Source organism: Mizuhopecten yessoensis, unplaced genomic scaffold (genome assembly GCF_002113885.1).
Source record: "Mizuhopecten yessoensis strain PY_sf001 unplaced genomic scaffold, ASM211388v2 scaffold8807, whole genome shotgun sequence".
NCBI classification, from domain to species: Eukaryota; Metazoa; Mollusca; class Bivalvia; order Pectinida; family Pectinidae; genus Mizuhopecten; species Mizuhopecten yessoensis.
In genome coordinates this window covers 1,207,702-1,224,719 of record NW_018407731.1, presented here as the reverse complement: position 1 = coordinate 1,224,719, position 17,018 = coordinate 1,207,702, and the positions used below count along the sequence as shown (strand labels likewise).

General features: G+C 38.7%; 1 protein-coding gene across 2 annotated transcripts in view; it reads right to left on the bottom strand.

Annotated features, from left to right (window-relative positions):
* Positions 1 to 260: 260 nt before the first annotated feature.
* LOC110456538 (arginine--tRNA ligase, cytoplasmic-like) overlaps positions 261 to 17,018 on the bottom strand; it is a 146,954-nt gene continuing 130,196 nt past the window's right edge. The window contains exons 15-16 of one of the 2 annotated variants that reach the window (XR_002463595.1): positions 492 to 822; positions 261 to 442 (exon numbers count right to left, since the gene is read on the bottom strand). Coding sequence is in view for 1 of the 2 variants with exons in the window: in XM_021507332.1 (XP_021363007.1) it covers positions 713 to 822 (110 nt within the window). In the remaining variant the exon portion in view is untranslated. Of the gene's footprint in view, positions 823 to 17,018 lie in introns of both variants that reach the window. The other variant, XM_021507332.1, reaches the window with a different exon arrangement.

Here is a 17,018-nt window from a genome sequence, read left to right as displayed (position 1 = left end):
TAGTATATCAGTTCAAGTTGAACATGGACAATATCAATGTATGAGGGTCGACGATGGATAAAAAACCCCAATTGCAATAGGTCTCTTTAGCATTTTGCTTGGGTGACCTTAGTTGATTTTGTTGTAAAGAATTGAAGCAGACACATTTCTAATAATCTAGATTTTCAAAGAAAACCCACAGAACTTTGTCATGATATATATTGTCTGTTCAACAATCGCCATTTCTTTGTATTGAAATAAAAACATAAACACCATTTTGAATCTTCATAATTTATTTACTAGTAATAGTCATCAGTAACAATAGGAAGAAGAGTATTCCAACACATTCATAGTAGAATTCTAACATCAAGGTTCCTGCAATGTTATAACATATCATAACATTCAAATTACAAGAATTTCTTTCACTTTCCTAAACCACTGTCAGTATCTGAAAAGAAATTACCTTCCTATATATGTTGTTATAGATGATGCAGATAAAATAATTCATATACCAGGAATATTCAGAAAAATAAAGTTTCTTATGTCTATGACTTTTTTAACTGAAGAACCTTAGACTTTTAAAGTTTAGTCAAACAAAAGATTAACTTCAATCTTCACACTTGATCCTTCAGTCTTTTAGTACAGTTGTGATGGCCTTCACTTCCAAACAGCATTCACCAGTCACAGACAGATATGATGATGATGCTAAAGTATGCCACAAGTGGTTGGTGGATCACATTTTGTCAACAGGAGTGATACTGAGGATGTGGAATCCCGCGCCTATGACACTGGCGGTAGCCTCGCAAAGTAAGATCCGACTCATGTCCACCTTGACAATTTTACCTGTAATCAACAAAATCAGAATAAAGAAACAAGCTAAGACTTTTCTTTGTTATCAAGGTATTGTAAAGGGGCTGGATGTCCTTGTTACCAAGGTGTTGTAAAGGGGCTGGATGTCCTTGTTATCAAGGTGTTGTAAAGGGGCTAGATATCCTTGTTACCAAGGTGTTGTAAAGGGGATGGATGTCCTTGTTATCAAGGTGTTGTAAAGGGGCTAGATGTCCTTGTTACCAAGGTGTTGTAAAGGGGCTAGATGTCCTTGTTACCAAGGTGTCGAAAGGGGATAGATGTCCTTGTTACCAAGGTGTTGTAATGAGGCTAGATGTCTTTGTAACCAAGGTGTTATAAAAGGGCTAGATGTCTTTGTTACCAAGGTGTTGTAAAGGGGCTAGATGTCTTTGTTACCAAGGTGTTGTAAAGGGGCCGGATACCTTTGTTACCAAGGTGTTGTAAAGGGGCTAGATGTCTTTGCTGCCAAGGTGTTATATTAGGGCTAGATGTCTTTGTTACCAAGGTGTTATATTAGGGCTAGATGTTTTTGTTACCAAGGTGTTGTAAAGGAGCTAGATGTCTTTGTTACGAAGGTGTTGTAAAGGGGCTAGATGTCTTTGTTACCAAGGTGTTGTAAAGGGCTAGATGTCTGTGTTACCAAGGTGTTGTAGAGAGGCTAGATGTCTTTGTTACCAAGGTGTAGTAAAGGAGTTAGATGTCTTTGTTACCAAGGTGTTGTAAAGGGGCTAGATGTCTTTGTTACCAAGGTGTTATAAAGAGGCTAGATGTCTTTGTTACCAAGGTGTTGTAAAGGGGCTAGATGTCCTTGTTACCAAGGTGTTATATTAGGGCTAGATGTCTTTGTTAGCAAGGTGTTGTAAAGGGGCTAGATGTCTTTGTTACCAAGGTGTTATAAAAGGGATAGATGTCTTTGTTACCAAGGTGTTATATTAGGGCTAGATGTTTTTGTTACCAAGGTGTTATAAAAGAGCTAGATGTCTTTGATACCAAGGTGTTGTAAAGGGGCTAGATGTCTTTGTTACCAAGGTGTTATATAAGGGCTATATGTCTTTGTTACCAAGTTGTTGTAAAGAGGCTAGATGTCTTTGTTACCAAGGTGTTATATTAGGGCTAGATGTCTTTGTTACCAAGGTGTTGTAAAGAGGCTAGATGTCTTTGTTACCAAGGTGTTTTAAAAGGGCTAGATGTCTTTGTTACCAAGGTGTTATAAAAGGGCTAGATGTCTTTGTTACCAAGGTGTTATATTAGGGCTATATGTCTTTGTTACCAAGTTGTTGTAAAGAGGCTAGATGTCTTTGTTACCAAGGTGTTGTAAAGAGGCTAGATGTGTTTGTTACCAAGGTGTTGTAAAGAGGCTAGATGTCTTTATTACCAAGGTGTTATAAAAGGGCTAGATGTCTTTATTACCAAGGTTTTGTAAGGCGGCTAGATGTCTTTGTTACCAAGGTGTTGAAAAGTGGCTAGATATCTTTGTTACCAAGGTGTTGTAAAGGGGCTAGATGTCCTTGTTACCAAGGTGTTGTAACGAGGCTAGATGTCTTTGTTACCAAGGTGTTATAAAAGGGCTAGATGTCTTTATTACCAAGGTGTTGAAAAGTGGCTAGATGTTTTTGTTACCAAGTTGTTGTAAAGAGGCTAGATGTCTTAGTTACCAAGGTGTTATAAATGGGCTAGATGTTTTTGTTACCAAGGTGTTATAAAAGGGCTAGATGTTTTTGTTACCAAGGTGTTGTAAAGGGGCTAGATGTCTTTGTTACCAAGGCGTTATATTAGGGCTAGATGTTTTTCTTACCAAGTTGTTGTAAAGAGGCTAGATGTCTTTGTTACCAAGGTGTTATATTAGGGCTAGATGTTTTTGTTACCAAGTTGTTGTAAAGAGGCTAGATGTCTTTGTTACCAAGGTGTTATAAAAGGGCAAGATGTTTTTGTTACCAATGTGTTGTAAAGAGGCTAGATGTTTTTGTTACCAAGGTGTTATAAAAGGGCTAGATGTTTTTGTTACCAAGGTGTTGTAAAGGGGCTAGATGTTTTTGTTATCAAGTTGTTGTAAAGGGGCTGGTAAATAGCTGCCTTTACAGTTATAAAGGAGCTGGCAGAGATTGAGATGTCTGGGCTACCAAAATTTTGTAAAGAAGTGTCTTGGTTACAAAGATGCTGTAAATGTATTGAGTTTTGAATTCATAGGTGCTGCTTGTTCAGAAAAGGTATTAAAAACATAATAAAGTTTTGCTCAACTAAGAATAGGAGACTACACGAGGTACCAAAATATAACATTTGACAAGCATTATCAAGGGACACTAAAATAAACGTAATGAAGATAGACAAAGTTATTACTTTTACTGCATACAATTTATCATTCCTCTGTGGCAGTCATGCTAAATGTTTACTTTAGTTGTAATCTATTGAAATATTCTTAAAGAGAAAATTAAGTCATCTTAGTATTAAAACATTCTAACTGCACTCTTGGACTCTTGGAAACACACACTCAGCTCTCATAAAAAATGGGATATTTATTAGTTCTAGCGATATTAAACATCAAATGTTATTAAAATGCAGCAAAAACTTCAGGAGGAGAGGTCTTTTAGGACATAATCATATTCATTAATTCATTTTTAATCTCAGCACATTCTACTGGAAAGAGACGTGCATGGCTGGTCTTTGTAATATACCAGTCCAGGCCTCCAATTTTAGATCACTGGAGACAAAATCTCATGTGACTTGTTACCTTCACATTTTGTCTGTCATCTTTCAACCATTGTGTATCCAATAACAAATTGTACATTTTCAACTTCCTCTCATTTTCTACGGAACTGATTTTAGTAGTGTTTTTGCAGGAAGCTTCCATAGCTAAAGACAAACCAAAATCTGAAAATTGTATCGTTCGACCAATCCCCAAGAGACCCCAGAGGCAGGACCAAAATTGGTCAAATTGGTTAAAATTTCAAATTAAAATGGAACTTTAGAAAATGTCAAGAATGTCAATTATTAATAGAACAAGGACAATGGAAAAGATGCATATTGAAGATCACTTGAGTCTGTAGATAAAGTAAACTAAAACGTGGACTGAGTTGTTCAGGTTATTACAATTTGTATAGATGAATCTTGTAATAAGCAAAATGATGTTATTTCCTTTTAAGACTTTGTTGCTTACGAGACAATCCCACGCAGGGAACTGTTGTTAGGTTGTAAACTAAAACTGTATTGACAAAGGTAACTTGTAATTAGTATACTGCACATTCGTTGAGTGTCATCGCAGTGGAATCAATCAAGCATGCAGATTTAGTAATAAAATGAAATTTTACAGATATGTATCAGAAGTAGAGAAACATATCAGCTCTGAGCGTTTGAGTACAAATATGGTACAATCAAGTTATGGCTAATGTATTTTAATGATTTCAAATCTCATCCATACATAATTTGATTTGTTTATAAACTCTGTGTTTGGTTCAAACTGTGGACAAAATGACCTTCGAACAATAAGAAACATCCTGTATGAGTTTTTTATTAGCCAGTAAGAGCTCTGAGGTTACAGATTGCACAGACATGGGGCTTTTACAGCGCAATGCTTTACAATGACGATGTAAGCTGGACGGGAAATCAGACGGATACAACCCTCCTAGTTTATTACGGCCAGGGACGGGGAGAATATCGGAGTGACGATAAACTGACGACCATCATAAAGCTATCTTGGCTGATGGAAAAATGTCTGCGTGAATCTCACAGTTCCAGCTCAAGTGTCAACCCCAGATGTGATCAAATGTGAAAGATGAAAGTCCAACAATTACTGAAGATTCAAGAGAAGAACCCAGTCCTAACTCAATTAGTTGAGTTTGTCTCTGACAAAGAAGAGGAATTTACAAGCCATGCCACAGAAGTGTCAGCAGATTATAAATACAATATTCATGGCTTTGGATGATTTCAATAAATGTACAGTAATAACTGCTGCTGGTGATAGCAGAAGGCCGAGAAAATGAGGAGATATTTCAGCCGTTATTTTTATACACTGTCCACATATTGACCAGAAACAATTCCGCTATTACTGTTCCATTAATGACTCTATACCATCAACGACAAAACAAATAATACTCGACAAAGACCAGTAACGAGATTCCAAATAACCACATCCACTGAGAAAGAGTGAGGAGAACAAAATATCTACTTCTCGGAACAGAAACTTGACGAGCAAAAGTCCCAAGGGGCCTGTACAACTTTGTAATGGTGTTGCTAACATTATAATACATAATGCTTAAATGATGAACGCCAAGAGGCACATGGGTCTTTAATCAGCCACATTTTTCATTTATCTGAGTTAAATGATAGCCAACTGATAATTGTTTTCTTTTTGATCAACCTTAACAATAACTATACTTGTTTAGTACATCACATGACAATTTCTAGGATAGCTATTGGATAACAACCCTTGTTCTATTTGGTATAGTCAGTATCAGCCCTTGACAACGGGAACTATACCTGGAGACGGGCACTATACCTTTTTTTTGGACCGCTGAGACTGCGGGAAAAGTAGCGTGACGCAAGAGTTGCGCCCCTTTTCCTAGGGGGCGCTGTACATATCCTACTTTCACTTCATTGTTGTCGTCTGCCAAAATGGCTTCGAACTTCGGGACCGGGAATGCCGATTGCTTCGCAGAGGCCCAGCAATGCATAAAGACGAAGCAGGCGACACCATTTGACGTCGCAGTCCTTAAAGACTTCCTACTGGAAAGGGGAACCATATGTGACCTAGCGGTGATTCAATCCAGTGAATTGAATACGCAACAAAAAAGGAGAGATCTACTCAAAAAATTCTCTAATTGCCATTTGTTGTTAATTATCAAATAAGTTATCAATAAAGTTCCTCATGTTTGTCTTTTTATTGTCAAATAACAGTCATGTGATGTACTAAATCAATTATGACCCTTTCCCTTGGGAACAGTTCCCTTATAGTGTTGTCTGGATAGGGCACTATACCTCCCCAGACAACACTATAAGAAAACAGTTCCCTCGAGAAAAGGCCATAATAGAATAATAAGTTCAATGAGAATCATCCTGAATAATAACAACACTTACTTAGAACTATAGGAGCATATAGTCAATGCCAAGTATTGTATGTACCGTCAAGTACAATGTTCATTGTTTTATAAATGGTTTTTAAAAGCAATGCCAAGTATTGTTAAAAGTGGCTTAATTACAGTTGAGAGTGATAAATAATCCCTTCAAATGGATTTAAAGCTGACAGTGCAAATTAAAAAGCTTTCAATTGAGATTAAAAAAACATTTCATTTTTTTTCTGGTTTTGAGATCTTCCCCAATCTTCCGACTATTGTTTGAAAGGAAGTGCCGACATTTTAGTTTGTCCTTGCTTGGTAACGAGTACCAGGTATGGGTCTCACTGGGTATAAAAAGAGCATTACCTATCAAACCATTTTAATCATTATACAACTGACTCTTGCGATTCAATGCACCGCGCACCATGATTGGCAACCGATATCAAAAATCAAACGCACTCCCCTGAAGACTTTGAAACACTGCCAAGCTGGTTGTTACTTTATATGGGACATTCTCGAAAATTATGTATCCAAAATAAAAAGTACATTGCTGAAAATACTTCTATAAATCCCATATATATCACCGGTCTTTCACATGCATAGAACTGCACTAATACACGAAAACTTTATTATGAACTCTTAGTCTTCGCCGTGAAGATGCTTTATTGGCAAAACAAGTGCGAAATGCGACACTCCCAGGTGTGTAGTCAACACTAGTACTGTGAAACTTGATAATTGAACCATTCTCATGGAATAGTATTGTTTTAACACAGGAGGTTATAACTAGTTGGATATCTAAAAGGTAGGTATAAGCGTTTGTCATATGTTTGCTTCTTTCAAGGACATTTTTGGGGGAAGGTGGGGGCAGGGATTGTGCATAAGATATTTTTATTGTTCGTATTTTACTACTATTTCCACTTGTCTTAGATAAATGTCTTCGATGCGTTCCATTATTATCTTATTAAAAAAATAATGCAAAATGTCAGTAAAAAAATTGTGAAAGTGTTATATACATATATGTATTTATATATATAGTATAGTAGTACCTTGCGCACATATTGAACAAATGATAATTAGTTTGACAGGTAATGCGCTTTTTATAACCGGCGAGACCCATACTCGTTACCAAGCAAGGACAAACTAAAATGTCGGCACTTCCTTAGAAACGATAGTTGGAAGAGATGCAACTTTTTAAAATAAAATCTCAATTGAAAGCTTTTTTAACTTGCACTGTCAGCTTTAAGGGCAATTAGTCATTTTAAAGATTTCCCCCTACATCCCTAGTTGAGATTAATGAGCCCTGCATCTCTGCTCCTTACGGGTTTAAATCTGTTATTACATCATGTAACAGACCCACTGACAAACATTCACTTCACTCATACTTTCAGAGCTGTCTTTTAAAAGATTTTGCCCTATTTCCTTTATTGTGCACTGCACCTCCTTCTCCAGTGAGGTCATTAACCATTCATTTATCTATGATTCTTTTTGCAGAAGGTGTTTCCACCTTTGAATTCCCAAGGCCTAAGAATGTTCCTTACCAAATTCAGTCAAATTCCCTTCTGGACTTAGGAAATCTTTATAGGAAAAATTGACAAGAGGCATTGCCATTGGCATATCCAAAGCTGGCTCGGTCCCTCAGGCCCAGAGAGGAATTTTGAAAATAAAATCAATAGATAAGTCCCATTGTTAGTGCCTGAAGATGATTCCTACATAACGTTTTCCTATTTATGAACGTCGCATGTTGGTGAGCTATCATACCCCAAACAATCAGTTCTGTTGAAACCAAGTTATACACAAAATAATCCTGGTCAACATTGCATGCATTCTGAGAGGCACTTCCATGACTCCAGTGATTGTCAAACCTCTCAAGCCTATCTCTATACCTACATAAAACATAAATCTCACAATCAACCCTGAAATGGTAGCAATCATATGTTTTGGTACTTATACATATATATATTACCATATATCTGGACAGTGATTCAAATCCTAAACACACACACACCAGTATGTCAAAGTCAGTCATATATGCTTTCCTTTGACCCACTAATAAATAAGATTATTGGACTGTATGCCAGAAACACGACTGGTTAGCAGACACAGTATAGTGACCACAAAGGGAATTTGTTGTACCCAGTAATGTGAACAGACCTTCTGTATTTGTTAACCATGAGTGAGGCCTGCCCATTAATGGTCAGAAATGGTCGCAATGGTAACCCATCGGATCAGCACAGGATTTAGGCAGAACGACTCCAATTTGGTTAGACAGCTTAAATATAAATTTATAGAAAAGATAAAAAATAAATCACCCCAAGAGTAATTCCGGTTATATGGCTTTGTTGGAAACCTACAGGATATCTCTCTCCAGACTAGAAACTGTCCAATTTTACCAATAGTATTCACTCCATGGCCAATTACCTGCGATGTTATCTCTATGACAAGGGTTGCTGGTCCTCGAAGCAATAAGAAAAATGTTCATGCTTAGAATTTCAACAACGCAATCAATGGCCGCGCCTGGTAATGCGAACCTATTAAGTGGCACATCAGTTCACTCGGAGGTGGTAATGTCGTGATCACGAGTAATGGCCCTAATGAATTGAGACGTGGTTTTATTGGCCTGAGCCAAGCCGTTCTGTGTCACCACCAAGCCCCTTGTCCTGTGGCGCCTCAGGATCGCAATCAAATATCTTTTATTTCTGTAAATTTGACTATCTGTAGGCTCAAAATAAATTTGTAGGCAGAACCTGCGTTATCTCCTTAACAACTGAGCGATTCCCTTACATGGCCCTGGCGAGACTGCACATGCACTTTGTCCCAAATTACAGTCTAGGGTCATAAATACTGCGACAACTTGGCGCTGAAACCGGAGAGAGACAGGGATGTAAGTCGGAGACTTAATACAATCAGTATTGATGTGGTCTGTAGGCCCTGACAGCTGCCCCAGTATCTAACGTAATTCCACTACCAGGGGCACCAGGCAAAGTTGTCACAAAGTCGCATATAACAGCACATTTTTTTTTATTGATCAATGTTATTTGTTGTAACATCACAAATGAGTTGGAATCCCGATTTTGATATTTAAGAAAAATCACTTTATGATCCCTTGTAACCCAGAATGGTAGTATCCATTTATGTAGGAGTTCCCATTTTATTAAACAAGAAAATTACATTTTTCTTTTAACATTTCTGAGGAGACTTGTGTTCCAGTTTGCAATGTTCACCCCATGATTTGTATGGTCAGGACTACAGACATCTTGGATTTTATTGGATTCAACAGGCTATAATAATGCCAAGTTGTCAATCTCCAGCAGGCCAGAGTGAGGGCCCATCTTGGCCTCCAAGGATTCAGGATGTTTCTAGAGAATATGCGTTTGCCTAACACAATCAATCCATTTATATACAGAACTGTATCAAGTGCCTGTGTATGTCAGTGCCAGGAGTCGGAACTCGTACCCTTCATTCCGTCACAGGGAATGTGAGTGACAATTCATTAATCAAACGACTTTATAGCACTCCGACCTATGCTAAACCAACTTCCTGTAATGTTATTGCCATTTGGTTATGATTCAAGTGTAGAAAAAATTTCTATCCCAAAAACAAAATGATCAAACCTTTGCGAAAAAATCTCTTCACAAAATCATTCTTGTCTAGAGAAATGGTACATGTATGTGGGGGTGTTCTAATTCATATGAGAAACACATTTTGTATGCAACAAAAGGTCCATGGGGCCTGTATTACTCACCTGCCATTTACTGGTGGGGGTAAAATATATCTAATGCTGAACTGCTATGTCAAACATTCAAGAGGTATTATGAATTCATCTATTTGAAGTCATTTTCATTTGAACAGCCTCCGTCTTTTCCCCATTCATTACACTATATAACATACCGTGACACTCGGGCGCTATCCTACGATATTGTGTTTTTTAATGAATGTTGTCAATATAATGTTTGTTCAGTGGACAGCAGAAATATATCAACAAGTACCAATAAGATCTAGACTCCTTATTCTTCCACAGTTAATGTTATCACTGTTTTCACATAGATTTATGTATGACTTAAATAGTGCAAGACTAAATCACAACTTTCCCCAGGGTCCTCATCATTTGAATTTAATACAATTGTAGTTCTGTGTGTAAAGACAAACGTAGACTTGAATCAGATTACGGTCGCTGTCTCAGCTTGGCAGCCGGCCACAATTTTGCAGTTTGACAGGGAAAATCCACCAAAATTTGTGCTAAAAAATGTACAGTTAAAAAATTCAGAGCTATTTAAATATTTATGCACAGTCAGACTTTGTTGTTGTAAACAAGAGCATATGTCTCCCTTCTTATTTAATGTTCTTTCCCCTTCCCTTGTAATAAAATACACTGATATGGTCAAATAACCATGTATCTATAATTTTCTTTTAAACATTTAGGTTTTTAGAGGAGCTGCCCAAAAATAAATTATAAAATGCATACAGGAACAAGAGGCCCAATGGGCCTGCATCGCTCATCTGGTATTAAGCTCACACTTGCAACCTTGAAAGTGGGTCAAGGTCATTCATTTGAACAAACTTGGTAGCCCTTCATCCCAGCATGCTACTGACCAAATATCATCACCTTAGGCCTCTTGGTTATTCAGAAGAAGTTGTTGAAAGGTTTTAAACATATTTGACCCCTGTGACCTTGAATATAAGTCAAAGTCATTTATTTGAACAAACCTGGTAGCTCTTCAACCCAGCATATACTGGACAAATCTCATCACCCTAGGCCTCTCGATTATTCAGAAGAAGTTTTTTAAAGATTTAAACATATTTGACCCCTGTGACCTTGAATATAAATCAAGGTCATTTATTTAAACAAACTTGGTAGCCCTTCATCCCAGCATGTTACTGGCCAAATTTAAGCACCCTAGGCCTATTGGTTATTCAGAAGAAGTTGTTTAAATGTTTTAAACATATTTGACCCCTGTGACCTAGAATATAAGTCAAGGTCATGCATTTGAACAAACTTAGTAGCCCTTTATCCCAGCATGTTACATGCCAAATATCATCACCCTAGGCCTCTTGGTTATTCAGAAGAAGTTGTTGAAAGGTTTTAAACATATTTGACCCATGTGACCTTGAATATAAATCAAGGTCATTTATTTGGACAAAATTGGTAGCCCTTCATCCCAGCATGTTACTGGCCAAATATCATCACCCTATGCCTCTTGGTTATTCAGAAGAAGTTGTTTAAAGAATTTAACATATTTGACCCCTGTGACCTTGAAAATGGATGGTCATTTATTTGAACAAACTTGGTAGCCCTTCATCCCAGCATGCTTCTGGCCAAATATCATCACCCTAGGCCTTTTGGTTACTGAGAAGAACTTGTTTAAAGTAAAATGTTGACGACGGAGGACGACGGACGGACGATTTTAAAAGTTACAACTGAAAAGTTTGCACATATTTGACCTTTGAGCATGAGGTCTAGGTCACAGTGATCTGATGACAGTGCACTGCACATCATCTCTGGGTGAGACTGGTGTACGACACGATTCTTATGACGTGTTAAATGGTTTAAAAGTTACGGCACCAAGAATATATTATATGAAGATCCAGCAGAAGAACCTGCAGTACTTTAACAATATGTCTCCCTCATTACAATGGTGTTGTCTAGTGATAATACATGTAGCATTCCATGCCACTTAGTCGATTGTCTCCCCTTTTGGATTAGGCCCCATGGCTAAATAACCATAGTAACTATGTTTGCATAGTTAGCTGCAAATTAAACATCATATAATAAGGATATTCATCCATACCTCTCAAGATAGGGGATGATTATTTTCCTCAAATCATTCCAATACTTTATTTAAAATCAGCCATTGGGGATGATTATTTTCCTCCAGATGATTATTTCCTCTCATCATTCCAATACTTTATTTAAAAACAAACAGTTTTCATTATAACATTGTGGTAGAGCAGGGTTTGGACAATACGCCCTGGCTGTACCATTTACCACAGTTTTCATTATAACATTGTGGTAGAGCAGGGTAGGGACAATACGCCCTGGCTGTACCATTTCCCACAGATCTCATTATAACATTGTGGTAGAGCATGGTAGGGACAATGCGCCCTGGCTGTACCATTTACCACATATCTCATTATAACCTTGGGGTAGAGCAGGGTAGGGACAATACGCCCTCGCTGTACCATTTACCCCAGATCTCCACATAACATTGTGGTAGAGCAGGGTAGGGACAATACTTCCTGGCTGTACCATTTACCACAGATCTCATTATAACATTGTGGTATAGCAGGGTAGGGACAATACGCCCTGGCTGGACCATTTACCACAGATCTCAATATAACATGGTGGTAGAGCAGGGTAGGGACAATACGCCCTCGCTGTACCATTTACCCCAGATCTCCACATAACATTGTGGTAGAGCAGGGTAGGGACAACACGCCCTGGCTGTACCATTTACCACAGATCTGATTATAACCTTGGGGTAGAGCAGGGTAGGGACAATACGCCCTTGATGTACCATTTACCACAGATCTCATTATAACATTGTGGTAGAGCAGGGTAGGGACAATACTTCCTGGCTGTACCATTTACCACAGATCTCATTATAACATTGTGGTAAAGCAGGGAAGGGACAATACGCCCTGGCTGTACCATTTACCACAGATCTCAATATAACATTGTGGTAGAGCAGGGTAGGGACAATACGCCCTGGCTGTACCGTTTACCACAGATCTCATTATAACATTATGGTAGAGCAGGGTAGGGACAATACGCCCTGGCTGTACCATTTACCACATATCTCATTATAACATTGTGGTAGAACAGGGTAGGGACAATACGCCCTGGCTGTACCATTTACCACAGATCTCATTATAACATTGTGGTAGAGCATGGTAGGGACAATACGCCCTGGCTGTACCATTTACCACAGATCTTTGGCCTCGTTAATAGCCACTTGGACGATAAAACTTCCCGCCAAGCACAATGACTAAGCAATCTATGGACCATAGCATGGGCTGGGTCCAGTATATGGATTGAAAGATATGTTTGCATGTGTAAGCTGGAGTGACTGACATAAGACCAAATGTCAGGTCTGTACCGTCAATAGTGCCACGTCAAAACCACCGCCACACAGCACCAAACCGTCAAACCGCTGTGTCCGGCTTCCTAATTTTGTCTCTTGAAAAATGAAGCATTTTGCGCTCCAGTGTATGTATATTAGCAAGGCAATTTGATTCTTCCAATGCTGACGAGGAGTTCCTAAGGGAGAATGGTCTTGTAAGGAAATCCATCACTAGGAAAGCTTCTGACAGAAAAACAGTTCCGTTCCAATGACAGATTCATTGTGGCAATATTGAAAATCTCCTAACAAGCCAGGTGCCTATTGATTGCACCACGGACTGACGACCACCACCGACTCAATGACCAAAGACGACACAGCGTCTTGTCTACACACAAAGCCAGCAGAAGAGATTAAGACAGATTTAACTCTGAAGGAAAACTAATCCAAAGCCGACATCTGAGACTACTGACTTTGTCCGCACTGGTAACCATTATAATGAACTTGCATTTACTTGCAATGCATCGCATCAGCCAATCACAGTCAGATAAATTTCGCGAGATCAAGGAAGTAAATTACCAAAGGTATTAATATAAACATGTCTAGGTATCCTACTCTGACAGCAGGTTTATATTGATATATGTACATACATATATGTGCAGGTCCCCATGGAAACACATATGTAAGTAGGATTACAAAGATTTTATTATATAGCATCATACAACACACAGGCACACACACAATTCCAAGTCATATAATTCTTATGCGATGGAATCTTTCTAGAGAACAAACACTGGCCTTGCATTGGCTACAAAAAGCTCTAACAGATTATTAGGTGCTCTACTAAAGAATATGAAGTGTTGATCTCTATCTGCTGTTGACTGCAGACTCGGCAGTGCTGCAGTAGGACAGCATCAGGTGATAGACTAGAACTCCACTAAGGGACACTTTATGCTGTCAAATAGCCTCAACAGTTTGGCTGTGTACCTAGCCTACGTTATAATACTTCAGTCAAACTGAACTTTAAAATGGCCCTTCTGAGTGGTGCTCTCATCAATTGTCATCCTCTGCATCATATCACCTAAAATGTCGCCCGGACACACGCCCCTACCCCGAACAGCATTACATGCTGTCTTTAACAGTGAAATACACTGGCTTCTGTCTGTGAGTTCAAAGTACATGGCATTTGATTGAATAACAAAATGTACCAATAATGACACCATTATTAGGTACACAAGAATGCATGCATAATATCGGTAAACTTTGATTTATGACTCATTAATACATTGATACATGTAATTATAAATAAACACGGGCTGGTGGGAATTAACATTCGTCTTTCTCTTGGCAGAAACAATATATCATATAATTATTATGTACAGATTTTGCTCAACTTTGACCTTAGCTTCAGCCTTTATATGATGTACATACATACCAAGTTTCATCAAAATTGAACAATATCTAAGCAAGTTATATGTAGAATCCAAAGTGTGAATAAACAGAGGGAGGCTCCCATACCATATTACATCATGTGTCCCAATGGTGGAGTGCTAGTGATTGTAGCCAGTCAGAGGGTGGAATGCTAGGGATTGTAGCCAGTCAGATGTTGGAGTGCTAGTGATGGTAGCCAGTCAGAGGGTGGAGTGCTAGTGATTGTAGGCAGTCAGGTGGCGGAGTGCTAGTGATTGTAGCCGGTCAGATGGTGGAGTGCTAGTGCTTGTAGCCAGTCAGATGGTGGAATGCTAGGGATTGTAGCCAGTCAGATGTTGGAGTGCTAGTGATTGTAGTCAGTCAGTTGGTGGAGAGCTAGTGATTGTAGCCAGTAAGATGGCAGAGTGCTAGTGATTGTAGCCAATCAGATGGCAGAGTGCTAGTGATTGCAGCCAGTCAGATGGCGGAGGGCTAGTGATTGTAGCCAGTAAGATGGCAGAGTGCTAGTGATTGTAGCTAGTCAGATGTTGGAGTGCTAGTGATGGTAGCCAGTCAGAGGGTGGAATGCTAGGGATTGTAGCCAGTCAGATGTTGGAGTGCTAGTGATGGTAGCCAGTCAGAGGGTGGAATGCTAGGGATTGTAGCCAGTCAGATGTTGGAGTGCTAGTGATGGTAGCCAGTCAGAGGGTGGAGTGCTAGTGATTGTAGGCAGTCAGGTGGCGGAGTGCTAGTGATTGTAGTCAGTCAGTTGGTGGAGAGCTAGTGATTGTAGCCAGTAAGATGGCAGAGTGCTAGTGATTGCAGCCAGTCAGATGGCGGAGGGCTAGTGAGTGTAGCCAGTCAGATGTTGGAGTGCTAGTGATTGTACCCAGTCAGATGGTGGAGTGCTTGTGATTGTAGCCAGTCAGAGGGTGGAATGCTAGGGATTGTAGCCAGTCAGATGTTGGAGTGCTAGTGATTGTAGGCAGTCAGGTGGCGGAGTGCTAGTGATTGTAGTCAGTCAGTTGGTGGAGAGCTAGTGATTGTAGCCAGTCAGTTGGTGGAGTGCTAGTGATTGTACCCAGTCAGATGGTGGAGTGCTAGTGATTGTAGCCAGTCAGTTGCCTTAACTACTCAGCTATCACTCCTCACTTTGGTGCTAATTAAGTATTTATTTAGAGATAATTTAAAATAGGTATACATTATTTATTAAGCATTGAACTGCTTTCAGTTGGCATTCATAGGCACTATGACTAATTAATTATGATTGACTTTTTAATAAAAGCATTGTATAGCTAAAAATATCAATTAAATATGTACATGTAATTGAAACATACATGGAATTATCTCCCCTATACCATCTGCTATATATAGACTGGGGATCTATGCTACTTATTATATATAATTTAAATCAATATTTTCTTACTAACCGTTTCATCTTTGTCTTTGTCATGTCAACCTAAGGAGAGAACTTATATAGGCCTAGCCTGCTGTTCAATCCTATTGTTTACTCAATAAAATCTGATGAAATGAAGTGGCAATACGGGATTTATTGCTCCCACTGATACTCTGGTCACTGATGCCTGATCAATTATGTATGAGATGTAAGAGGTGTGAAATTGACCACTGGTGGACACTGATCCTACTACTATAAACCGTGATGACAGTATAAACAGTGAATTATCAGGGGCTGATTAACTGCATATTAATCTTCCATCAGGGATTACATAAGCCATCGCTAATTTCTGAACCCATCTGTCTAATAATTGTGCTAGTTAAATGGATTTTTTTTATCTTGTTTGAAGCTAGAAAGCAACCGTAAATTCTGTCTACGTTATAAATGTGTCCATCCTCAAACTCATTACTAACCCTCCAGGTTCTATAAATCCCTGTCACCACAGGGAGGACCGTAGACACCATCTTTTTTAAACAGAAAAATAGTATAGGTAGTGTGCACTGCTGCCTCCCCCAAAAATTGGACCAGCAACCCCCCCGATTCTCAGCCTACCAATGCTGTACTTATGAAGCTATAGAGAAATCCCTAGCTTATTCCACTAACAAGGAACAAGGCAATTTTTTTTCTGTTTCTTTTCAGTGGTTTTACGAAATCTGCTCTACTTTTGTCGAGCATATAAAAAACAATCTGTACTATTATTGCAAACATGTAGCCATGAGCGCAAATCTCATACCATCACTATTTGCAAACAAAATTAAACAAGAGGTCCAATTGGCCTGCATCGCTCACCTGGTATAAATCTCACACTTGCAACCTTAAAAGTGATCTAAAATAAAGCTACAGGCAAAATATCAGTATTTATGATTAAAGTCATTCAAAAGAACCTGTTAAAAAATTTAAAACATTTCACCCATGTTACTTTGAAAGTCAATCAAAGTCATTATGTTGAACAAATTTTATAGCCTTTCATCTCAGGATGCAACTTGCAAAGTATCAACATCCTGGGACCCATGGTTAATCAGAAGAGGTCGTTTAAAGATTTTAAACAAATTTGACCCCTGTGACCTTGAATATAAGTCAAAGTCATTCACTTTAACAAACATAGTATTCCTTGATCCCAGCATGCTACTGACTAAATATCAACATCCTGAGCCTTTTGGTTATTCAGAACAAGTTGTTTAAATATTTTGAACATATTTGCTCCTTGTGACCTTGAATATG